The sequence below is a fragment of the Leucopleurus acutus genome (assembly GCF_964270905.1).
Source record: "Leucopleurus acutus genome assembly, chromosome: 3".
In the NCBI taxonomy this organism is placed as follows: Eukaryota; Metazoa; Chordata; class Mammalia; order Artiodactyla; family Delphinidae; genus Leucopleurus; species Leucopleurus acutus.
In genome coordinates, this window is record NC_139145.1 from 100,853,612 (window position 1) to 100,879,801 (window position 26,190).

Sequence of the window (26,190 nt, forward strand, 5' to 3'; positions counted from 1 at the left end):
TAAGATAAATTTGTCCATTCAAGTCGGCTTGGGAACATGTAATAAAGGAGGTGTGTCCATAGGGTTCCCTGTATCCACTTAGGCATTTTGATCTGTCACTGACTGGGCAACAGTTGTAACTTGTTACTTCTTTTAGTTTAATGTATGTTTGTGTCTTTTTATGAGAATGAGAAGCAAAGAATATAAAATATTTCATAATGCTGTAGTATTAAATCATATTTCTGCCATTTATAATGAATGGTAAATGTTTTTATAATGCTATTGTACATATGGAATGCTTTGATAAATAAGATATTGATGATTAGAAAAGAAATTTGTGATATTTAAGCAACATAGCGTTCTAAAGCCTAGGAAAAGTTAGAAACAGAGCAGGTGATAATGTGAGTAAGTGCAAAGTAAATGTTTTAAAATAAATAGCACTTGGTTGACCTGATGTCAGAACCGGAGACAAGGGTGTGTGTTTGTCAATATATCCTTCATGTTTTACAGACTCCTAAGGGAACAAGGGAAGATACAATTTCACCTTTTCTGTGCCAAAACATTTTAATTATATCTTCTTCCAGCTACAGCGGTTCAGTAACCAAGGAGCTGACATTGATGCATGTGTTGATAAAGCTGCAAACATTCAAAATGAGATTAACAAAGATTTTGAGCAAAGGGTGACAGCTAATTTTGCACAGTATTCTGCATCTAATTCAGGCCAGCGTAATAATAGAATATTTTATAACTGTTTTGTTATTCAAAAGGACTTTTATGATGCATTTGTGTTTGTGGATATCTTTGTAGCATACTCAAAAATTATCCTATGGCTTAAAACTATTTGCATCTGTGTTATAATGCTGAAACAATATTAAAGGGGAAAAAACCCTCTTATAATAAGTTTTTTTGTAATTGTACTTTATCCTTTGGAACTCTTTGCATTTACCTTAATTTATCCCGGTACACTAGCTAGGGAAGGTATGGAGATGGCAAACATATATTTTCTAATATTGCTTAGTATGCACTAATACAATGACCAAGAAAAGTTATATTCGACTTATTTAATTAATGAAACTGTAGTTTCTTTATGTTCTTGAGCTTCTTTGAGCACATTTCAGTGTATTTCTTTTCTCTTCTATTCTCTACTTGAAAGCAGCAGACAGTCTTCTTTCACTTTTCTTTTTGTTTGTGAAATTTTCTTTTCTTTTTTTTTTTTATCCACTCTCTTCTCCATCTGCTTTCACTTTTGTTTGCTTGGGCCGTCTCTCATCCCAACTTGATAATGAGGAATGCAGTGTGACCCTGACCTCTATCAGCCCATGCATGACCTTCTGACTCTACCATATAACCTTTGACCTTCTCTTTGACAGGTTGATTAATTACCCTGTGTTATGATTTATGAGTAAGTGCTATGTAAAAATAATAGACAACAGGTGGTCCTCCGAAAACTTTTTGTGGCATGTTTTCTTTTACTGACTAACTTGATGAGCTATTTGAAGTTGGAAACTTATTGGGTAATCTATGTTGGTTCACATTATGGTATTTTTATACCGTGGAACACAACATTAGAATTTAGGGAACTACAAGTCAAAGCATGGTCATGACAGACATTTTACAAAATATTAGCAGGGTGCTGTTACCTAAATGCAGTTGGGAAGAAGCACAAAACAGAGTCAAGTGACATTTCAGGCGTTTCAGTCCCAGGTCACGTCTTGAGAAAATTGCTGAAATAATGGAGGGGGCATTTTTCAAGCAGAGCTGCAGCTCCAACAGCTATGTTTACTTTAACGCTTCACTAGTGACTTCTGATTGGTTGTCATGACCTCATCTCACTGTTGCACCTAGGATGTTGCAACAGTGACATATACATACCCTTCTTGAGAAAAAGATGAGAAGAAACACAACATACATCTTTCAGAAAAGATGAATGGACAGTAGTAGATGTAGTTTATAGATAAGACACTTAGGGTTTCATTTCCCTTGAGGATGGGCACCTATCTTCTTTCAAACCCAGCAGATAGAATGCTGAACGTGAAAAATGTGATTGATAAATCTGTGTAAAATGATCTCTTACGGAGCCTTGCCTGAAGACCAAAACAGATAGTTCCGTAGGTCAAAGGATTATACTCTGGCCCCTGACCTCTTTGGTCACATGTGGCTTGGCAGTATTGGCAGGTTAATATGTAGAGCTGAGTACTTTCAGCTGATTTTTTATGTAGCCAACCACAAGAGATTTGAAAAGATGTAGAATTTGCTCCTATTTTCCGATTTCCTTATAATTGGTAATTAATAGGCAAATTAACTTAGATAAATCTTCAGTTTTGGCAAGGTTTCATTGGGGTCAAAAGTACATTCTGTTTCTGGCCAGGCATTTTAAAATTTTATCTATTTGTAGAATCTTCTCCATAAGTACATTTCTGTACTGATTTAATTTCTTAAGCAAGATTTCCTCTTTGGTTCTTTGTGTTTCGCATCACCTGTCTGTTCTAGACCCCTGACCTAAGCCATCATTTGTTGATTGAATGATAAATGAACTATTATTTATTAGTAAGTGCATCTATAGACTTCAAAGTAAAGGAGGCCCAGAGGCCTGTGTATTCTGTTTAAATCACAGCAAGCACTGTGATGAATAAAATGCTACGTCAAGCAGTAAAATTTTGGGAGTTTCTGATTAAGATCCCATGGTTTATACCTTATAAACACAGGTTTAATAATGAAACTATAGTTATAGCTACAAAAGAGTAGAAAATAGGATGAGGTAAATTAAAGAGCTAAAGCTTACTTTTACCAATATCTGTCCTCTTGATCACCTTGATCTTCTATTAGACTGTGCGATCAAACATAAGAGTTAATTAACAACTTTATGTATGCTTTGTCCCTTGAAATGTTGGATATTGGAATTGATTTGGGTGAATCATTACAAAAGATGCCAGAAGTTTTATTTATTTAGTTGTAGAATGTTAGATAATCAGTTTGATCACTTTATCTTGGTAAAGATAACAGAACTTTCCATGTACATTTGAAATGACCAAAATTTTCATCGTAGGAGAAATTTAGCATGCTTAAGGAATAATTAAATTAAAAATACTTCAATATAAAATGTTTAATGTTCTAAGCATTAATTATGGAGATCTCCTTTGGAGTGGCAGTGCACAGTTCTTTTATGATATTATATTTGACGCCTGGTTATATAGAGTAGTTTTATAAAACTTTATGGGTACATTTGTTAAAGGTTAAACTAGGATCTCCTCTTACTTATTTCTGTGTGTACTGATTGAGTTACTTGGGATAGAAAGAATTGATTTTTAAAATGGTGTTTATTCTCTTTGTTTAAGATATAAATTGATATCATTCTATTTAAAACAGTTAAGTTTAACTTCTGGTTTGTGGTCTGCTTTGTTTACTCTATTTACTTTGACTCTTTAGTTTACATATATTAATGTTAACATGGAAAAGCTCTTTGTAGCTTTATTATGTAAAAGGATTTTTTGGACAATGTTTACATGTGGCAGAGAAAAAGAGGAACAGATGAAGTTTTACTACATATCTTTAGGTGGGATAGTTAACTTTATTTTGTTGCTCCAGCTTTCTCCTACTCATAAAATGGTTATGAATGGTCTCTGTGAATATTGCATTAATTATCAGGAAAATTTTATTTGAAAAATGTAAGTTTTTTACAGAATGGTAATTGAATTTGCAACAGAGACATTTATTAAAATTAGCTCTCATTTCCACAGAAAATGTTCCTGAATATTTTTTGATTGTTATTCCATTAATTAAATTTGCAGATGAAATATCTAAATGATAAAATATTTTCTGAATAAATCAAACGTTTAAAGAAAAGCATTCATTGTTGAAATTTATATGATAAAAATTATTTAATTGATTTATATAGTCATGATTTAAAAATAGAATCATTTTTCATCTGTTGATGCCTTGGTGAAAAATTGACATCATGTCTTTATAAAATTGGAGAAATGAGTCATGTAATTTTCAGTTACATAATCGATAACTTAGACGAATACTACTACTTTGATGATTTATGTGTTTCTGGTTTTTATACTTATTTAGATGGGACATATCAAATTTCATAGTTCATTTAAAATCAAGTAGGCACAATAATTTCTCAATCTATGATTTGCAAAAATTAAAGTAAAAACTTCTGCTCAAATAAATCTGGCATTATGCAAATATTATTTCTAGTGATTAAATTATAAACTAGGGTGATAGGTTTCTCATTTTTGGTGACTATAAATTTTGTCTAAAGAATTTACCTTTATTTGGAGTTTATTCATTGTGCAAAGATGATGTTCATGTTTTATCAATTTATTAAAGTCCCACTTTGTTACCTTGAGTTTGAAATTTTTCATATTATCATTAAAATGTAATATATCACTATTTTCATCTCTAAGAACTCTAAGATTCTGTTTTGGTCTTGCTAACCCTAACTCTTGTAAGTATGAAAGGCTGTGTGTGTGTGTGTGTGTGTGTGTGTGTGTGTGTGTGTGTGTAAAGTTCAGTTCACTCAGAGAAGGCAGGGAAGAAACATGACAGGAGACCACTTACTCACGGTAGAGAATCTAGTAAGGAGGCAATTTTCTTTTTGGCCAATGGTGACCTTTTTTGACTATGTTCCTTACACCAGAGGCAGTGTACTGAATGCCTCTATTTCAGCCTGTTTAGCAGGGTGCAACAGTGTTCTTTAACTTACTTTTGGTGGGAGGAGAAGTTATAGCTGAAATTTGAGAAGGGCGTGAAAAGTTGTAAGAGGCACAAGGAAGAGGGGTAGGAACTTCCTTCAAATGTGATTTTAATAACTAGTCAAGTGTGTCCAACTGTAGAAAATCACCGAGTGACAATATGTCTACCTGACAGTGATCACAATGAATTACAAGACTTTTGAATAGCTATACAGATTAGAATAAAGCAGAACCAAATAAAATATCTTTTGTTGGTAAAACTTTGACTTACCAGCTAAGAAACTTAAAAAAACGATCTTGTCTTGTGTTTTGTTAATGAACATTTAAATTTAAAAATTTGTAAAGTGTTTTATAAGCCTTTCATGAACAAGGTATGAAAGGTTTTATTTAAACACATATTGAGGAATATGTGGTATTTTGTTTATCAGTTTGGTATATATTATTCTGTAGTTTTCATATGTGTAAGACAACTATATCTTAATTAACAGCCCTATCACTAAAATCAGAACTTCAGTGATCTTGAAAATCTCCAAACCATATCATGGTTTTAGACAATAATATCAACTGATTGGGGGGAAACTGAAACAATCCCAACGAAGTTTGTATGTAGTTTGTGAAATCAACTATTAGAAAAGCCAACAATGTGTAGCAATGTAGCATATTTACAAATAAGGACAATAGAGTCTATGCTTAATATTGGCTTGTATTACTGCTCTCAGTTTTTTTTTTTAATTATCATATGTTTGGTTTGGCAAAAAACAATTAAATTTAAACTTGATGTAGAAGATTCTACAGTTACAGTTTTGGGAAAAGTATGTACTTTTTTTTTTTTTTTTTTGTAAGGATGAGAATTTTTTAAGCTTTATTTTTAAGAGCTCTTATTTTTTAAACATAATATAATGCATGTTTTAAGTATGACCTTACAAGATTTTACCAGACAAAATAGGGCACCCACAGTACAGAATTGAATAGAAAAGACAAGATATAAATAGCTTCAAAAATATGTGTGGCTTGTCAGTGGTAATTGTTTATCCTTCTCTATTTTCTCATGGTTAGATTATTCCATCATTTACAATATAAGTGCCAAAAGTTTCTTTAATTATAACTATAGAAAGGTTTGCCTTGCTAGAATTAAGTCAGACAGGAAAACATGTTTTTAAAACTTTAAAAAAAGTATAATAGCTCAATAAGCTGTATTTTAAATTCTGGAACTTGTTTCCTGGTACTAGTTCTTAATAAAGAGAAATTTTTATGGTAGTTGAAAAATAAAAGAAATTTCAGGATTAAAAACTTGGTTCCATACATTACAGTAAGACATTATTTTGTTTTGTGATTTGTGTGCCTTCCTGAAAGAAGAGAGGTGAAAAGAATCCAGTATGCATAGGTAGACATTCTGTGTTCCTGATAATAAAGACTTGTAAATCTGTAGGCTGTTTACTCCTCTTTAATTGCTTATTCTTTTTTTAAGTTCAAACAAATAAAAAATACTCATTAAAGTGCAATTGTAAAGGAACAGAAATCCAGCAAAATGTGGTTGGAATTGTAAACTTCAATTTCAAAGAGGTTATTTTCTCAAAATATGTATTATAAATATTAATGTGGTTTGAAAGTGTACTTGCTATTTGATAATTTATTTGAATCATTTTGGGAGTTCTTGGAGATCTAGTACTTTTTTAATTTAAGCTTTATTATTTTAATGTGTTACAATTATGTCTTTTTGATCTTATAGACAGTCTATGCTTATTTCTAGACACAATACATAATTTTAAATCACTTTCTGTTGGAGAAATTAAAACTATATTATAAAGGAATATTTTAGTGAATATGTAACTATATTAAATCACTGAGATTTTAAGAACGTTTTTATGAATTGTAATGATTTCTAATATTAAATTATGCTGCCTTTTTTGCTTTCAAAACAGGAAGGATATGGAGTAATAGTACTGAATCCCAATGAAAACTATATCGAAGTAGAAAAGCCGAAGATACATGTACAGTCATCTTCTGATAGTTCAGATGAACCAGCAGAAAAACGGGAAAGAAAAGATAAAGTCTCTAAAGAAACAAAGAAGCGACGTGATTTCTACGAGAAGTATCGTAACCCCCAAAGGGAAAAAGAAATGATGCAGTTGTATATCAGAGTAAGTAATAAGCAAGATCATTACTTTCCTTCATTATTTCCTTTTCCTTTTTTTTTTAAACCACAACAGCAACTAACATTTATTGAAAATCTTCCATATGTTCAGACCTGTTCTAAGCAATTTTACACTCCTTTTCTTTATTTATAGTTTATTTTCTTAAATTATTTTGTTTATTTTTTTTAAGTGTTAATTTTTAAAGATTTATTTCCCAAGGATGTTATTTGAAATGTTTTCTGTTTTTTATTCAAAGTAACAAAACGCATTCTTATTTCAGTGTGATATTTTATTTAAGTCTCAAAACCAATTAATAATGCACTGTACAAACATCAGTCTTCGTCTTGGGTGGTTATAGTTTTAATGCATTGTTTTCCTATGAGCAACCATCCATCCACAGTTTCTCAGCCTAACTTCTGAAAGCTGATGGAGGGAGGAAGAGTAATTAATATCTTAATAAATATTTAAGCTAGAATAGTTTAGGAATAGTGTAATGAGGGAACTCTGTCCTTTGCTCTTTTCTTATCCAGTGAACCTTTGCACTTTGTAATGCTAGCAGCATGGGATCGTTATAGCAGTGCTGCCCAAGGAATTCTAATTCTATAGGGGGCACAAACAATTTTATTTGCCCTTTGACACATTCTGCTTGATATACCACTGTGCATTATATATATATGACAGATTCATGCAATTTTCAAAGCCCTTATTATGGGTGCTAGAAATATAATTTAATAGTACAGTATGTCCAAAATGCTATTGGGTAAGTAAAATAGTAAATTGATATGTTCTTCAAAAGTGAGCAATTCAGAACATTTAAATATAGACAATTTAACATTTTATAAATTATACTGTGAGATAGTAATAAAGTTTCAGATTATTCAACTTGAGCTATTTTTACATTTACTTTAAAATTCATTAATAAAATATTTCATACCACCTTTGAGGCAAAATATGTAGCTTTATAAGTTATTTTCTTTATTTTACTTCTAGTTCATGGCATAATCGCTATACTTTTGGGAATTGTACTCCAGACATTCAACACATTTGATTATAGGTCAGTCTGTTGAGTAAGTTAGGACAGTTAAGCAGCATATAAATTCTCAGGACCCCCCAAAATATATCCAGATCAAGACTACCTAAAGCGTGTCATACAATGAATCAAGCAAAAGTTAGGCAGATTACAATATTTAAATGTCTGAAAAGCATCTCACTATTTAATATATTGTTTGAGAAATAAAAACAATGATTAGATTTGGAATTCATAAGTAGCTTGTTCATGTAGTTATATTACTGCCTTTCTTTGCCATGACTGCATCAGGGTCCTGATGTCACCTTCTTCTCTATTGGTTGTCCTGAGCTTCCTAATTAATATGATCCAGTCTGTCAACCACCATCTTAAGATAGAATTAAAAAAAAAATTTCCCCTTATATCTGGATTCCAAAAATGAATTGTGTAAGTTTTTGAAATATACAAATCACTCGCAATATTCAGTTTTCTATGTAAAATGCAAACAAAAAGTGATTTTGCGTATTAAGCTTTTCACTTCTTAAACAGTTTCTTTTATTTGCCTATGATATGTACAGATTAATCATCCATTTCTGACATCTGTCTTTTAAATTTTATTTCTTTTCTATTTTCTCTTTATCATGTCACTATTGCTTTAATTTTTCTCTTTTGTTCTCTTGTATGTGTGCATTTTCTTTATTCTTTTTTCACGTCTGTTTTGTTTATTTCTGCATCTATTTTTTTCTTGTACCAAGGGAAAAAAATATTTTTATGTCGCTTCATTAAGATCTACCTTTCCCTTTGTCTTTTTTTCTTTGTTTTACCTCTTCTACACTCCTGCTATTTTTACTTCTTATCATGTCTTTTTGCCTCTTTCTTTCTTGTCCCATTTCACTCGTCTAGGTTTTCATTGAAAGCACTAAGAGACAAAAATAGACTCATGTAGATAACACAGCTTTATACCTGATAGTCTTAGTTAGTTATGAGTGTTATTTTTCTTAATAAACACCCTTTCTCTTAAAATCTTCCAGAATTGTGCAAAATAGCAGAGCTAAGCTGACACTCTTCAAACATACTTCTAGATAGTAAGGCATGATCCTGTAGTGGGAAAGAGAATAATGGTTCATCTTGTGTCAGGTGCCTTAATCCTTAGGTAATTTTGATCCACGCAAGAAGTGACTTCTAGTACTCTCCTTTCCTCTACATATCTCCAAATATGTATTTGTAATTTTCAGACACAGAGCGTGTATGTGATGAGGATGAATTAACTTTTATTTATATACTTCTTAACCATTTACATTTTGAAATCAATCATCTATTCTTTGGAACAACCCCATGAGCTAGGTAAATCAAATAATTTCACCCTTATTTTATAGTTAAAGAAACTGATGCATAGATGGTACATTTTTGTCTAGGATCACATAACTACTAAATGATGGAACTAAGTGTTAAAACTAGTGCTTCTGATTACTGTAGATTCTTGCTCTCTTTCCTCTTTACCACATTGTTCTAACTGGTTGAAAATAAAATATGTATCTGAAATATGAAAATTAAACCAATTATAATAAAAGCATGATATGATACAGTAAACTACGTTTGATGATTATATAGATTTTTGACCAGTTATCATTTAATGGACACTAGTAAATGTCAGTAAACAATTTATTTAGTATGTTTATAATATATAAATAATAATGTTAACACATTGACCAGGCGATTTTTGCAGAAACTAATGCCTGTGGCCACAATACATCTCCAGTCAAAAATGTGTTAAAAAATTTAATATGATCAGTAATACTGATCCCATTTTACAGATGAGCAGACTAAGAGTCAATACTTAGTAAATTTCCTGAGGTCACATAGCTCTTAACGTAAGGTCCATGGGGCAGGGACTTAGTCTGTTTTTTTTCATTGCTGTAACCCAGAGCCTAGAACAGAAACATAATAATAAATATTTGTAGAACAGAGCCTTCATAATAATTTTTTATTTGATAAATAGGATGGTAGAGCCAGGATTAAAATCCCAAACTACTACTGCTTTTTCTAATATGTCTTGCATTATTAAAGTATACTACTTGATCTTCTGTGAGGAAACATTCCAAGAAACCAAAACGAAGAAAAATTACATTGTTGATCCCCTACCTAATCCAGTAACTGAGAAGACATTCTGAAAATTAATGATAAAAAATCGGTTTGTGGCTTCCCTGGTGGCACAGTGGTTGAGAGTCCGCCTGCCGATGCAGGGGACACGGGTTCGTGCCCCAGTCCGGGAAGATCCCACATGCTGTGGAGTGGCTGGGCCCGTGAGCCATGGCCGCTGAGCCTGAGCTTCCGGAGCCTGTGTTCTGCAACGGGAGAGGCCACAACAGTGAGAGGCCCGCGTACCGCAAAAAAACAAAAAAAAATCGGTTTGTCATGATTTATTTGATACCTTGATTGACCTATACATTTTCATCTGAATATATAAAAGTGAGATACCCTATTTTCTTTTTTAGCTATATCATCGTGATGCTAAAGTTATGGATGAAAATGGAAATATTTATGCCAACCTATTGCTATTTCTGTTTTACGCACTTGCTCATAAGAGTACAGCCAGGCTATTGTACTTGCTCTACCCTGTATACACTTTGTGCTTTATGGAATCTGTAACTTTGCTTTTCTGTTCTTTCCCTTAATTCAGATTCTGTCCATGTTGTAGTGCCCAGCTGAAATCCCACTCATCCACACCCATCATATTCAGTGACCTCTCCTTACTAACACTGTTGGGAGTTGTCATGATTAGTTAACTTGAATGGAATTTATCATGTTCTATCTTGAGCTATCTCTTCTGTCTCATAATATTATTATCAATTTATCTTTCATGCCTTTCCATTATAGCCCTACAATCCTTTGAGCATGCTTTATAGATTTTGGAATTGCATATCAATCCTTATGAATAAGGAGATAGGAGCCAGTTTTTACAGTAGTACAGTGCATACTACAAGAAAGTCAGGAACTGATGCTAAATCTACTAACTAGGATCCAATCCCCTGGAAGGAGACTAAAGCAAAAAGACTAGGCCTTAGTCTAGAGATACTAGATAATGTGACTTGCAGCATAGGAATGAGGGTTATTCTGGTATCAAACTGTAGCATAAGAGGACAAATATTCAGACTAAGGAAGAAGATCAGTAAAAGGACTTTATAGTATGTAGGTGGAATATGGGCAAAAGTGATTTGATGCTGATCTATGTAATATTGTGTTAGAATTGCTTGAATATATATTCCCTAAGAAACTTAGTTGTGGGCTGTAGTGATAGGAAGTAAAGTAGAGGGATTAGACTTAGAACGTTAAAAAAAAATAAAACTACTAGAAGTGGAGGGGGAAGGGAGATCATATGGCCACAGAAGGAAAAATCCAAATGTGGAGGAGACATTTAGAGAATAGGAATCTTGGCAGAGCCTGGCATTACACATTGAAGATACTCAAATATTTATGGATTGATTGCTTGTTGACATCCATCAAAAAACTTATTCCTTAACACGCAAGATATTTGGTGTCTAGTTTTCTGACTGATTTTTTTTCAGCATTCATGTGAATTTTTGCAATTGTTCAGAAACAGCCAGCTCTGATAAACTGAAGCTTTCTTTTAAAAAAAATCTGTTTTTGATGCTCTGACTTGGACTATGTCCAAAATATTGCTGAAGGCTAATAAATATCCTTTCTTCTCCTCTGTACCTCTTCTTTTCCGTGCAGATGCCACTGGAAGTCATTTCTATCTAGTGATTTAGCAACCAAATTCAACTCACTTATATTTCACTCAATGATTGTTTAATCTCTGAAACCATTTTATTTTCCTAGAATATTCAAGTATTTGACTTTTCTTTCTCTGGCATCCAGTAAATAGCCAAAATCTCCTGTGAAATTTTTGCAAATATCTAGTATACACCAGCAGAAATAAAGTAGAATCGAGGCCTAAAACTTTAAGATTAGCAAAGTATAGTTTTATTTTACTTACTAAATGAGTCTAAATAGATGTGACTAACTATTGGATTATGTAGCACATTTCTGATGCATTAGGAGCAGAGCTTGAGAGATCAAAATAGTTCGTCTTTCATGTGGCAACTTTCCTTAACTATGAAATAATGTACTTTCTGGCATATATTATGGCTTATTAAGGGGATTGATTTGGTCTAGGCAATAAACATCATGTCAGACATGCCTGGCAGGAAAACCTGCTTAATATGTTTTGTAATAAGATGGAACTTTTTGTTCTCGGAAACATCTGCCAACTGAATTCAAGAGTGAAGACAGAAAATGTCATCAATTTAGTGGTAATCCTATAAATTTAGTTTCTTTTTGAGCAACACACATCAAGACACACAAAATTCCCAGTGTTAATCACCACTGGTATAGTACTTTGTAAAACGATGAAACAAAAACATTTTATTTTTATATAATGTGTTAATTAATTCATAATGAATTTTAATATTTCAACTGATAAAATTTTAACAAGCATCTTGCCAACAGATCATTTTTTAAAGCATCTGTTTTTTAATGTGTTGGGTTGAGAACTGAGTCAAATGGCTAAATATGTACATATATTCTTTTTAAAAACATATTTCAACCCCCATAATAATAGATACACTATGTTTTTCCCCTTAGACCACCAGGGGCTGCTGCTGTTCATATTGAATTTTGTTTTCCTCAGAAACTGAAGACACCAATCACACTATATTTTTTCTTTCTTCCTTTTTTTTCCTTAGCCCAAAATCTTTTAAAATATAACTAGAAAGAAAAAATGAATAGACTTAGCTAGTAACTGAATAATCAATATAAGAATGTATTATTTTAAACATTTTCTATATTCTAAGACATCTACATTTTTCCAAATAAACTTAAAACCTGTAGTCATTGAAGGCAGATTGTGATAATAACTCTTTTTATTTCCTATTTTTAGTGCCTGTATAACATTTAGAATCATATCCTTTGCAGAGAGATAGTGTGGAGATGAGATTAGAAGTGCAAAGTCAGATAGACCTGAGCTTGAATCTCAGCTCTTCCACTTAATATAGCGTCACCTCAAACAAATTAACTTCCTTATGCCTCAGTTTTTTTGTCTGAAAAATGGAATGATAATAATATATATAAAGTGAACATAGTATCCGACACATAGAAGTCTTGGGAATTCTGGGCCAATAAATACCATCGTGTCTTCTCTCAAGTTCAGAATCAATTGAGAAAGAATCCGATTTCAAAATCCCCTTGCAACTTTTGGTGCCTTGTACCAAAATAATACCCCTGTCTTACCCTCCTGGGTTTGAAACCCAGTGAATACTATAGCATAGGAATCAGACAGAAGGAGATCAAAACATCAGCTTTGCTAATTGATGTAGTTCAACTGGAAAATGTGGCTTAGATCTGTGGCTAAGTTCAGACTTCCTAGTGTATTTCCCCCTGAAATGAATTTTCACCTTTCCTCCAAACATCCAGTGTGCCTTTAACATGGTAGAAAGCAAGCTGGAATGCATCCTTCCTGCAGCAGATCATTGTTATTACTACTTGCATTTTCTAAGAACTCAATACAGTAATATTAAAATACAATCATTAAGTGTTCACTAAAGCATACGTTAGTTTCTTCATTTTAAGGTTTTCATTTAAAAGAGAAGCTCTGATCAAACCTAATTACCGAGAAGGTTTCCATAAAATTGTAAAGCTTTGAAAGGGCCATAATTCTATTTCAAATCATCAGAAATTAATCTTTGTATTTTCATGTTTCATGTTACCAAAGCCTGGTAAACACAGTAGATTTTTTAATAAATATTTGATGAATGCATATTTGAATAAATGCTTGCTAACATGAACCTACAAAGCAAAAGAGACAGACCCTTCACTATATAAATCTACCCTATTATTTTGACTAGCGTGAGGTTGAAAGAACTGTGAGACTATGTATATTATGTCTAAACAACTCTAACACTCAGAAAATTAGTGTATTGTTCTCTAAATTCAACTAACAGCCATTTTTAAGTCTACCAAGCATTCTTTGGATGTGGTTAAAAACAAGTCAAAATGAAGAATTAGAAATAAGTAAAATAATTAGATATTTAGATTTATAACAGAAATTACAGAAAAGACCAAAGCTCTGCATTTAGGGATTTAGATTGGCCACTGACGAATTTTAGTGGGGGGATTCTGCCATAAATACAAGGTAGTGGAAAGAATAAGAACTTTAGGATCAAAAAGGTGCATGCTGTGTAACCTTAATTCTCTTGCTTACAAGCTGTGACTTTAGGCAAGTCACCTCTCCTCTTTGAGTTTCGGTTTCTTCATCTGTAAAATAGGGATATTCATAGCTATTAGGCTGTTGTATGGAATGAATGAGGTAAATTAATGTGTATGAAAACAGCCAGTGGGATACCTACTATTCAGTATATCCCCTTTCCTTTCTTTTCCCTCCTTATTCCCTTTCCCTTAGGAAATACGGAGAGAATTACGGCCAGATGACATCTCTCCCAATTAGTTTACATTCAGTGCTTCTCAAACCTTTTGGTCTAAAGACCCTTTTTCAAATGCTTAAACATTATTAAGGTCACTAAAGGGTTTTTGTTATATGGGTTACATCTACTGATATTTTCCATAAAAAGAATTAAACCTGAGAAATTTTTAAATATTTATTTTAAAATAACTAATAAACCTATTATATGATGACATAAATAACATATTTTTATGAGAAATAAGTATATTTTCCAGAACAAAAAACACATAGTGAGATGTGTGACATTTTTAAAAAGTCTCTTTAATGTTTGGCTTAATAAAAGACAGCTGAATTCCTACATTCATCTTGTGATATATTGTCTTTATTGACATTTATGAAGAAAATTTGGCTTCACACAGATATGCATTTGTATAAAAAAGGAGTGTTTTGGGCTCCCCTGGTGGCGCAGTGGTTGAGAGTCCTCCTGCCGATGCAGGGGACACGGGTTCGTGCCCCAGTCCGGGAAGATCCCACATGCCGCGGAGCGGCTGGGCCCGTGAGCCATGGCCGCTGAGCCTGTGCGTCTGGAGCCTGTGCTCCGCAACGGGAGAGGCCACAACAGTAAGAGGCCCGCGTACCGCAAAAAAAAAAAAAAAAAGCACCTTTGAAACACTCCTTTTCGCGGACCGGGGCACGAACCTGTGTCCCCTGCATCGGCAGGCGGACTCTCAACCACTGTGCCACCAAGGGAAGCCCCTAAAAGGTTTTTCAGATAATTATATATATTCTTCTTTGATGCTATACCAACATTCAACAAAAGGTAATAGTTTCTTAAAGATTAGTTGCTGTGTGAATCTAAAACACATCAGTGAGCATTGCATACTCTGTGTTATGGAAATCCATTGGTCTTTGTTGTACTTTGAATGGATCTTTTACCCATGAATGACTTTATAACATCTTGTATTGGTCATTTGGAAAATATTGTTTCACTGAGCTATACAGATCTTCCAAATGTTGACATATTTTATTATGTAGTATCAAAAATTCCTATCTATTACTGTTCCTACCAATCTCATCCACAAAGCTTTTAAGAATTGAAAAACTATCAAGCTTATCAAGGAGTGTACAAGTTGCCCAAAATTTTAATTTTATCAAGAAAGCTCAATTTTTATCATTAGCGACAAATATTGTCAGTTGTTTTCCTTAAACTGTCAGGCTTTGTTCATTTTCAAGAAAATGGCTTCCAAATGCCCAAATCTGAATCATAGTTTGTTTCTCAGTCTTACAAGTAAATATGGTGTTCCATTAAAAAAGTGGCTGCTTTAGCTCACAACTCAAATAATTGCACAACTAGTTTTTCTCCAGACAACCATCATAACATAATTTGGTTTGCAGGTGCTTTATGCGTTCCTTCTATTCATCACTCAGAATATTAAACAGACATATGCTCAGGGGTTGAGATTTAATAAAAGTAGTTTTTCTGCTTCATCAACATCTTTAAGCAAACTAACTTTCTTTTCCCCTGAGTATATGGTAGTGAATAATACAATGACTACTAGAGTTTAGAACCGCTACAGTGATCTGTGCTAATTCACAACAGTTTTATTCTCCATTGTTTTCAACTGTTAATGCAAATGCCAACACAGTGAAAAAGACAAATAATGTCTTATTATTATTATGCAGACCCCCTGAAAAGGTCTCTGGAAACCCCAGATGTTTGCTGACCACATTTCTAGAACCATTGGTCTACATCTCTTTTCTGGAGTAAGCGTAGAATCAACAAAAGCAAGCAGTTTAGATTAGGATAAGAACCACTTTTTTTTTAATTCGTGTTTTAGTCAGTATAAAACTAGAAAAATATGAGCAGCTATGTAACCTGAAATAGAGAAACTAGAACAGAGTAGGACTGGTTTATTAAGGCATTTGGTGCTATCCAGTTTGAAATTTTCTCATCTGGACTCAGTGAGCATTATGTCCAGACTGCTTCACCTGTTCTCTGCCCTGTGTCATCCCCCTTCATTGAAACTAACATGTCAAGTCCACAGTGACCAGGTCAGTGGAATTTGAGGATTTAGAATTTGTTTTCTACTGCTCTTCCCCAAAACTAAAAGACCCTGGAGAATCACATGCCCATTTTGGGTTTTAGCAACTATAGCTTTCATTTCCTTCTTTTCCCTAAAATGAGTGGCCTCTTGCTTCCCAGGAAAGCTCAGATATTTATCCCTGCTATCCAGCTGGGGTCTATTTTATTACCATATTCTACTTGTTCTTTACTGGTGCTATCTCTCTGTTACTGGTGCTGTCTTCCTGTTTTATGTTTTCTTTACTTTGCATTAGAATGATTCTAGAGTAGTTAAGAACTGGGTTTCTGGTGTTTGGCAATGTGTGTACTGGATTTTTCAAATAGTAATCACTCAGTAAATATTAGTTAAAGTTATTGTATGTAATATCATTGATTTACAGTCCACGTGCACCTGTCATTGACTCTCTTTCCATTTGTGAAGCCATGCTCCTCTTAGCTCTTCAAATTGGGTTCCTCTTATTTCTTGTCTAAGAAAACATTTGACAGTAACTGTCTAAAATACAATTGGATTCACCATGCTTCTATTTGGCTTTGATCATGAATCACTTTGGTCATGTTCACAACTTCCACCCCCTTCTTGGGAAAAGGGGGCAATTTAAGACCCTCTGACCCCAACTCCTTCCCCCCTTGTGCATCCATTTGTATACTTAGAAGTAGTTGTCATCATTTGTTTGTTCGTGTAATCCTCATAATTGTCTTATGTATTATCCTGACTTTACAAATCCTTAAAAGAGACTCAGAAATGTAAATAGACTTACTCATAGTTACATATCTAATAAGAGTAACTAAATCAAGGTTTGAGCCCAAGTCTGTCTGACTGCAAAGCCTCTGTTTTTCCCACTATACTACATTGCCAATAATGAACATTTCCTACAACTGATTCTCTAAGATTTCTCTGTGTGTATGTGAAATATATATACATGAGTGAAAGGATAAATGGATCTTTCTTGGATTGCAGGCAATTGCTGTAATCAGAATAGTATTTCCCACATGCAACAGTTTATTCAAAGACCGTACTTACAGGATTACAATGGTTAGATATATTGGGTGTAGAATTTGCGACCCACATACTCTCCTTGAGGGTAAGACACCCTTACACATTTCTTTTAACATCTTTATTGGACTATAATTGCTTCACAGTGTTGTGTTAGTTTCTGCTGTATAACAAAGTGAATCAGCTATATGCATATGTATATCCACATATCCACTCCCTCTTGCATCTTCCTCCTACCTTCCTTATCCCACCCATCTAGGTGGTCGAAAAGCACTGAGCTGATCTCCCTGTGCTATGCAGCTGCTTCCCACTAGCTATCTATTTTACATTTGATAGTGTATACAAGTCCATACCACTTCTCACTTCGTCCCAGCTTACCCTTCCCCGGCCCCGTGTCCTCAAGTCCATTCTCTACATCTGTGTCCTTATTCCTCTCCTGCCCCTAGGTTCATCAGAACCTTTTTTTTTTTTTCAGATTCCATATATGTGTGTTAGCATATGGTATTTGTTTTTCTCTTTCTGACTTCACTCTGTATGACAGTCTCTAGGTCCATCCATCTCACTACAAATAACTCAATTTTGTTCCTTTTTATGGCTGAGTAATATTCCATTGTATATACGTGCCACATCTTCTTTATCCATCCATCTGTCAATAGACACTTAGGTTGCTTCCATGTCCTGGCTATTGTAAATAATGCTGCAGTGAACACTGTGGTACGTGGCTCTTTTTGCATTATAGTTTTCTCAGGGTATATGCCCAGTAGTGGGATTGCTGGGTCATATGGTAGTTCTATTTTTAGTTTCTTAAGGAACCTCCATACTGTTCTCCATAGTGGCTGTACAAATTCACATTCCCACCAACAGTGCAAGAGGGTGCCCTCTTCTCCACACCCTCTCCAGCATTTACTGTTTCTAGATTTTTTGATGATGGACATTCTGACCAGAGTGAGGTGATACCTCATTGTAGTTTTGATTTGCATTTCTCTAATGATTAGTGATGTTGAGCGTCTTTTCATGTGTTTGTTGCCAATCTGTATATCTTCTTTGGAGAAATGTCTATTTAGGTCTTCTGCCTATTTTTAGATTAGGTTGTTTATTTTTTTGATATTGAGCTGCATGAGCTGCTTGTATATTTTGGAGATTAATCCTTTGTCAGTTGCTTCATTTGCAAATATTTCCTCTTATTCTGAGGGTTTTCTTTTCATTTTAGTGTTTCCTTTGCTCTGCAAAAGCTTTTAAATTTCATTAGGTGCTATTTGTTTATTTTTGGTTTTATTTTCATTTCTCCATGAGGTGGGTCAAAAAGAATCTTGCTGTGATTTATGTCATAGAGTGTTCTTCCTATGTTTTCCTCTAAGAGTTTTATAGTGTCTGGCTTTACATTTAGGTCTTGAATCCATTTTGAGTTTATTTTTGTGTATGGTGTTAGGGAGTGTTCTAATTTCATTCTTTTACATGTAGCTGTCCAGTTTTCCCAGCACCACTTATTGAAGAGACTGTCTTTTCTCCATTGTATTTTCTTGCCTCCTTTATCAAAGATAAGGTGACCGTATGTGTGGGGTTTATCTCTGGGCTTTCTATCCAGTTCCATTGATCTATATTTCTGTTTTTGTGCCAGTACCATACTGTCTTGATTACTCTATCTTTGTACTATAGTCTGAAGTCTGGGAACCTGATTCCTCCAGCTCTGTTTTTCTTTCTCAAGATTGCTTTGGCTATTTGGTGTCTTTTGTGTTTCCAAACCAGTTGTGAAATTTTTTGTTCTAGCTCTGTGAAAAATGCCTTTGGTAGTTTGATAGGGATTGCATTGAATCTGTAGATTGCTTCGGGTAGTATAGTCATTTTCACAATGTTGATTCTTCCAATCCAAGAACATGGTTTATCTCTCCATCTCTTTGTATCATCTTTAATTTCTTTCATCAGTGTCTTATAGTTCTCTGCATACAGGTCTTTTGTCTCCTTAGGTAGGTTTATTCCTAGGTATTTTATTCTTTTTGTTGAATTGGTAAATGAGAGTGTTTCCTTAATTTCTCTTTCAGATTTTTCATCATTAGTGTATAGGAATGCAGGAGATTTCTGTGCATTAATTTGTATCCTGCTACTTTACCAAATTCACTGATGAGCTCTAATAGTTGTCTGGTAGCATCTTTAGGAATCTCTATGTATAGTGTCATGTCATCTGTAAACAGTGACAGTTTTACTTCTTTTCTAATTTGGATTCCTTTTATTTCTTTTTGTTCTCTGATTGCTGTGGCTAAAACTTCCAAACTATGTTGAATAATGGCGGTGAGAGTGGGCAACCTTGTCTTGTTCCTGACCTTAGTGGAAATGGTTTCAGTTTTTGACCATTGAGAACAATGTGGCTGTGGGTTTGTCATATATGGCCTTTATTATGTTGAGGTAGGTTCCCTCTATGCCTACTTTCTCAGAGTTTTTATCATAGATGGGTATTGAATTTTGTCAGAAGCTTTTTCTGCATCTGTTGAGATTATCATATTGTTTTTAATCCTTCAATTTGTTAATATGGTGCATCACATTGATTTGCGTATATTGAAGAATCCTTGCACCTCTGGGATAAACCCCACTTGATCATGGTGTATGATCCTTTTAATATGCTGTTGGATTCTGTTTGCTAGTATTTTGATGAGGATTTTTGCATCTGTATTCATAAGAGATACTGGCCTGTAGTTTTCTTTTTTTGGTGACATCTTTGTCTGGTTTTGGTATCAGAGTGATGGGTGCCTCGTAGAACGAGTTTGGGAGTGTTCCTCCCTCTGCTATATTTTGGAAGAGTTTGAGAAGGATGGGTGTTAGCTTTTCTCTAAATGTTTAATAGAATTTGCCTGTGAAGCTATCTGGCCCTGGGCTTTTGTTGGTTGGAAGATTTTTAATCACAGTTTCAGTTTCAGTGCTTGTGATTGGTCTGTTTATATTTTCTATTTCTTCCTGGTTCAGTCTCAGAAGGTTGTACTTTTCTAAGAATTTGTCCATTTCTTCCAGGTTGTCCATTTTATTGGCATAGAGTTGCTTGTAGTAATCTCTCATGATCCTTGGTATTCCTGCAGTGTCAATTGTTACTTCTCCTTTTTCATTTCTAATTCTGTTGATTTGAGTCTTCTCCCTTTTTTTCTTGATGAGTCTGGCTAACGGTTTATCTATTTTGTTTATCTTCTCAAAAGCCAGCTTTTAGTTTTATTGATCTTTGCTATAGTTTTCTTCATTTCTTTTTCATTTATTTCTGATCTGATCTTTATGATTTCTTTCCTTCTGCTAGCTTTGGGGTCTTTTTGTTCTTCTTTCTCTAATTGCTTTAGGTGTAAGGTTAGGTTTTTTCTTTGAGGTGTTTCTTGTATCTTGAGGTAGGATTGTATTGCTATAAACTTCCCTCTTAGAACTGCTTTTGCTGCATCCCATAGGTTTTGAGTCGTCGTGTCTTTATTGTCATTTGTTTCTAGGTATTTTTTCTTTTCCTCTTGATTTCCTCAGTGATCTCTTGGTTATTTAGTAGTGTATTGTTTAGCCTCCATGTATTTGTAGTTTTTTACAGATTTTTCCTGTAATTGATATCGAGTCTCATAGCATTGTGGTCAGAAAAGATACTTGATATGATCTCAATTTTGTTAAATTTACCAGGGCTTGATTTGTGACCCAAGATATGATATATGTTGGAGAAAGTTCCATGAGCACTTGAGAAGAAAGTGTATTCTGTTGTTTTTGGATGGAATGTCCTATAAATATCTGTTAAGTCCATCTTGTTTAATGTGTCATTTAAAGCTTGTGTTTCCTTATTTATTTTCATTTTGGATGATCTGTCCATTGGTGAAAATGGGGTGTTAAAGTCCTCTACTATGATTGTGTTACTGTCAATTTCCCCTTTTATGGCTGTTAGCATTTGCCTTATGTATTGAGGTACTCCTGTGTTGGGTGCGTAAATATTTACAGTGTCATATCTTCTTCTTGGATTGATCCCTTGATCATTATGTAGCATCCTTCTTTGTCTTTTTAATAGTCTTTATTTTAAAGTCTATTTTGTTTGATATGAGTATTGCTACTCCAGCTTTCTTTTGATTTCTATTTGCATGGAATATCTTTTTCCATCCCCTCACTTTCAGTCTGTGTGTGTACCTAGGTCTGAAGTTGATCTCCTGTAGACAGCATATGTACGGATCTTGTTTTTGTAACCATTCAGTGAGTCTGGTCTTTGGTTGGAGGATTTAATCCATTTACATTTAAGATAATTATCAATGTGTATGTTCCTATTACCATTTTCTTAGTTTTGCTTTGTTTTTGTAGGTATTTTCCTTCTCTTGTGTTTCCTGCCTAGAGAAGTTCCTTTAGCTTTTGTTGTAAAGCTAGTTTGGTGGTGCTGAATTCTCTTAACGTTTCATTATCTCTAAATATTTTAATTTCTCCATCAAATCTGAATGAGATCCTTGCTGGGTAGAGTAATCTTGATTGTAGGTTTTTCCCTTTCATCACTTTCCGTATGTCCTGCCACTCCCTTCTGGCCTGCAGAGTTTCTGATGAAAGATCAGCTGTTAACCTTATGGGGATTCCCTTGTATGTTATTTGTTGCTTTTCCCTTGCTGCTTTTAATATTTTTTCCTTGTATTTAATTTTTGATAGTTTGATTAATATGTGTCTTGGCATGTTTCTCCTTGGATTTATCCTGTGTGGGACTCTCTGCTCTTCCTGGACTTGATTAACTATTTCCTCTCCCATATTAGGGAAGTTTTCAACTATAATCTCTTCAAATATTTTCTTATTCCCCTTGTTTTTCTCTTCTTCTTCTGGGACCCCTACAATTCAAATGTTGGTTTGTTTAATATGTCCCAGAGGTCTCTGAGACTGTCCTCTATTCTTTTCATTCTTTTTTCTTTATTCTGCTCCCCGGCAGTTATTTCCACCATTTTATCTTCCAGCTGACTTATCCGTTTTTCTGCCTCAGTTATTCTGTTATTGATTCCTTCCAGAGTATTTTTAAGTTTAGTAATTGTGTTTATCAGTGTTTGTGTGCTTTTTAGTTCTTCTGGATCCTTGTTATATGCTTCTTGTATTTTCTCCATCATCCAAGAAAAATCTCTTTCCGAGATTTTTCGATCATCTTTACTGTCATTACTCTGAATTCCTTTTCTGGTGGGTCACCTATTTCATCTTCATTTATTTGGTCTTGTAGGTTTTTACCTTGCTCCTTCGTCTGTAACATATTTTTTTGTCGTTTCTTTTTTTCTTTTTTGATGTGTGCTGCTGTATTCCTGTCTTATTGCTTGTTTGGCCTGAAATGGCCAGCACTGGAGTTTGCAAGCAGTTAGATAGAACCTGGTCTTGTGCTGAGATGACGTCTGGGAGGCCTTACTCCTGTTGATATTCCCTGGGGTCTGAGATTCTCTGTTAGTCCAGCAGTTTGGACTCAGAGCCCCCAGCACAGGAGCTCAGGCCCAGCCTCTGGCCTGGGAACCAAGATCCCGCAAGCTTTGTGATGCGGTTAAGAAGGAAGGAAGGGAGGGAGCGAGGGAGGAAAGAAGGAAGGAAGGAAGCAAGCAAGCAGGCAAGAAAGCAGTACAATATCAAAGAATAAAAACAAAATAAAATTAGAAAGATTAAAAATTATATTAGGAAAAATTATAATTGAGGGCTTCCCTGGTGGCGCAGTGGTTGAGTCCGCCTGCTGATGCAGGGGACACGGGTTCGTGCCCCGGTCCAGGAAGATCCCACATGCTGCGGAGTGGCTGGGCCCCTGAGCCATGGCTGCTGAGCCTGCGTGTCTGGAGCCTGTACTCCGCAACGGGAGAGGCCACAGCAGTGAGAGGCCCACATACTGCAAAACAAACAAACAAACAAACAAAAACTATAATTGAAACAACTGTAACAAGGTAAAATAAAACCATGACAGAAAAAAAAGGGGTGGGGGGAAACAAACCAAAAGGAGAGAACAATAGCAAAGTATAAAGAATAAAATAAAATTATAAAAAAGATTTTAGGAAAACTAAAAATGTATAAGAATCAACAACAATGAATCAACAAGGTAAAATATAACCCCAATCTAAAAGAGGAAAAACAAAAAGCCTTGGCTATGGAGGCAGAGTTTAGGCAGGGGGTGGAACTTAGGCAGGGGCAGGGTTTAGGGTGGGACAGGACCTAGGTGGGTTGAGGGGTGACGTTTGAGCGTGGGGCGGGGCCTAAGTTCAGGACCTATGCATCCAGCGGAAGCCCTTGGGGGTGGGGCCTAGGCAGGGCGACATTCAAGCATTCTAAGGGCCTCTGCTTAGGACCTGCGTGGAAGGGGAAAGGCAGCATGTGGAAAGGAGGGCCTCTGGAGTGTGGGGTTCTGGAGTTTGGAGGTAAGGCCCTTAGTGAGGGTGTGTGGGTGGGGTTTAGGCCCAGCGTGTTGGAGGCGGTCTCCTAGTGCAGAGGTAGGGCCCTGGGTGGGGGTGTAGGGGCGGGGCTGGGGCTCTGTGTAGCAGCAGGGAGGCTCTGAGGGCAGAGGCTTAGGCCTGGGAGCCCAAGAGGCTCCTGGTGCCTAAGTGGACAGGATAAGCACTGGCCACGTTCCCTTTAGTTCCTTTGCGCCCCTCCCCCACCGTCTCCCCGAGGGTCTCCCCTGTTTCTGCTGGACCCCTAACCATGGGTGGGTCCCACTGGGTGTAAAAACTCCTCCCCTTCCCCAGCCACCCCTCAGGGGTGCCCATCTTGGAGGTCCGGCCTTTACTTTTGCTCCCCCTCCCCTCCCTCCCACTCCCTCAGGACCCGTGTGGCTGGAGGGGGCCTCGGTGGGCAGAGGATCAGGCCTGGGATCTCAGCAGGCTCCCCGGGGCCCAAGTGGGCAGGGGAAACCTGGCCACGCTCCCTTTCGATCCTCTGTCTGCCCGGTGGTCCCCCAGTTTCCCCCTTCAGGCATGGGATCCCTTCCCCTCCCCCAGCCACCCCTCATGGGCGCCAGTCCCGTCCCGTCTCCACTTGTCCTCCCCCTTCACTGCCCGCACGCCCCACATCCTACCCGGTTGCTGGGGTTCTTCCCGTAGGTGTCTGTGGTAGGTGCCCTAGTTGTGAGGAGGTGTGAATTCCACGTCCTCCTAGTACGCCATCTTTACTCCGCCTTACACATTATTTTTGTCTAAGTCCAAAACTGCCCATCTGCGATCTGTGAGTTGCGTGACAGCAAAGGAGTTTAGATTTATTGCAGGTGAGGATGAGGGAGAGCCTGATTCAGCTTGTATAGCTGACTCAAAAGTGCTTTATTTACTGACGGTGATCTGTTTTTTATCCCTATCCTGATTTCAGCTTGTCTTTAGGTAAGTTTGCCTGTTTAAAGCCAATCAGCATGTTGCTCCCCCACCTCCCTTTAGCGTTTTAGCCAGTCCCAGTATTCACTTATTCACACTCTGGCTTTGTCAATGGATCTAAGCACTTCTGTATGTATCTCTCATGTGTAACATAGCTGAGCAATGTAACGTGTTTACTGAGTGACTGGAATATATCCATTTTACGCTTCTCTCATTTCAATTTGAATTATATATGTGCATTTGTAAAGTATTAAAATTGGATGTTAAGATTTACTTGTTTGGAGCATGAAATTAAAATACCCTATGTATCAATTTCTTCATACTTATGTTAACTTTATTCTCAGTGTGATTTTCATTAATTTAATACTAAAGGAAAGCCTTGATTATTTTTCTTGAAAAATAATAGATTATAAATTTAATCAGTGATTTATTTAGGGAACCCTTGAAAACAAAGATAAAATTAACCTTGAATATTAATCTTAATGGTCATCTACCAAGACTTTACTGATTTCTGTTTGTCTTAAAAATGGTTCTTATACCTGAATTTCTTTTCCTAAAATCTTTAGCTTAGCTTACTGTGTGTCCAATTTGCTATTTCTCTGTGAAATTTTAGAAAAATCCTCTCTTCCTCAGGAGGTGATTAGGAGAAAGATTATAAGACTCCGTCATTCAGGATACTGTTATATTTTAAAATTCTAAGATAATTTGCCATTTATTAACAGTCACTATTTTTTATTTAGAAAAGCTTTTAAATATTCTGGGCCAAAGTTTCTTGTTTCTACCAGAGTGATTATAATAACTCCAGTAATTTCCAGAACTATGTAATGGATTAATAAATTTTTTTTAAAAAACTTCGAATCATTATATAAAAGTTTAACATTAGAATTCGGATTTTACACTGCTAAATTAAGTAAATCTGGCACACAAACCAAAATCTGTTTTAGTCATATTATTGAGAAGAGGAACTCAGTTTTCTTGCAGTGTTACTGTTCTAAATTTTTGACAGTGAGGCATATTCTTTACATATTAAAAGGAGTGTTTACAAACCATTTAGCCTACATTTGTTTACTGTTTTATATAAAGAGTACATTTAGGAAGAACATTACTTATAGGGCAAGGATTCTACCAGATTATATATGCCGAAAGGTAATATTTGAAACTGGTTAGGTAGTTTTTAGAGACGTACCAAATCTAACTAGTTTATTGTTAAATATAGATGAGAAAACTGAGATTAAGAGAGATTATATGCGTTGCTCTAGATTGTACTATTATTAGTGACAAAGCTGGCATTGGAACCTTGGCTTTCTATTTACCGTCCCAGTTATTGAAATTTTCATATTAGAACCAGGTTTTCCCCCTCTATTCATATTTGGACGTGGCTTCTCTGGCTTTTGTCTCAGTAGCTGATAGAGTTGAGGGAGTTGGGGAAGAAGAAAAGAATTTGTGTGTTTGTGTGTAGATTATTAGGCAGGGGAAGGGGTAAGTGATCATTAAGTAATTTAGATTTAAACCCAGAAGTTAGTTGAAAACAGTATTCCTAACATAGTCGATTT

At 35.3% G+C, this 26,190-nt stretch overlaps 1 protein-coding gene across 3 annotated transcripts in view; it reads left to right on the forward strand.

The window, feature by feature from the left end:
* ARB2A (ARB2 cotranscriptional regulator A) overlaps positions 1-26,190 on the forward strand; it is a 433,180-nt gene that overhangs the window by 167,989 nt on the left and 239,001 nt on the right. For all 3 annotated transcript variants that reach the window (XM_082836445.1, XM_082836443.1, XM_082836444.1), the window contains one exon: positions 6,602-6,820. In XM_082836445.1, coding sequence (XP_082692571.1) covers positions 6,602-6,820 — 219 coding nt within the window. The remainder of the gene's footprint in view (positions 1-6,601; positions 6,821-26,190) is intronic.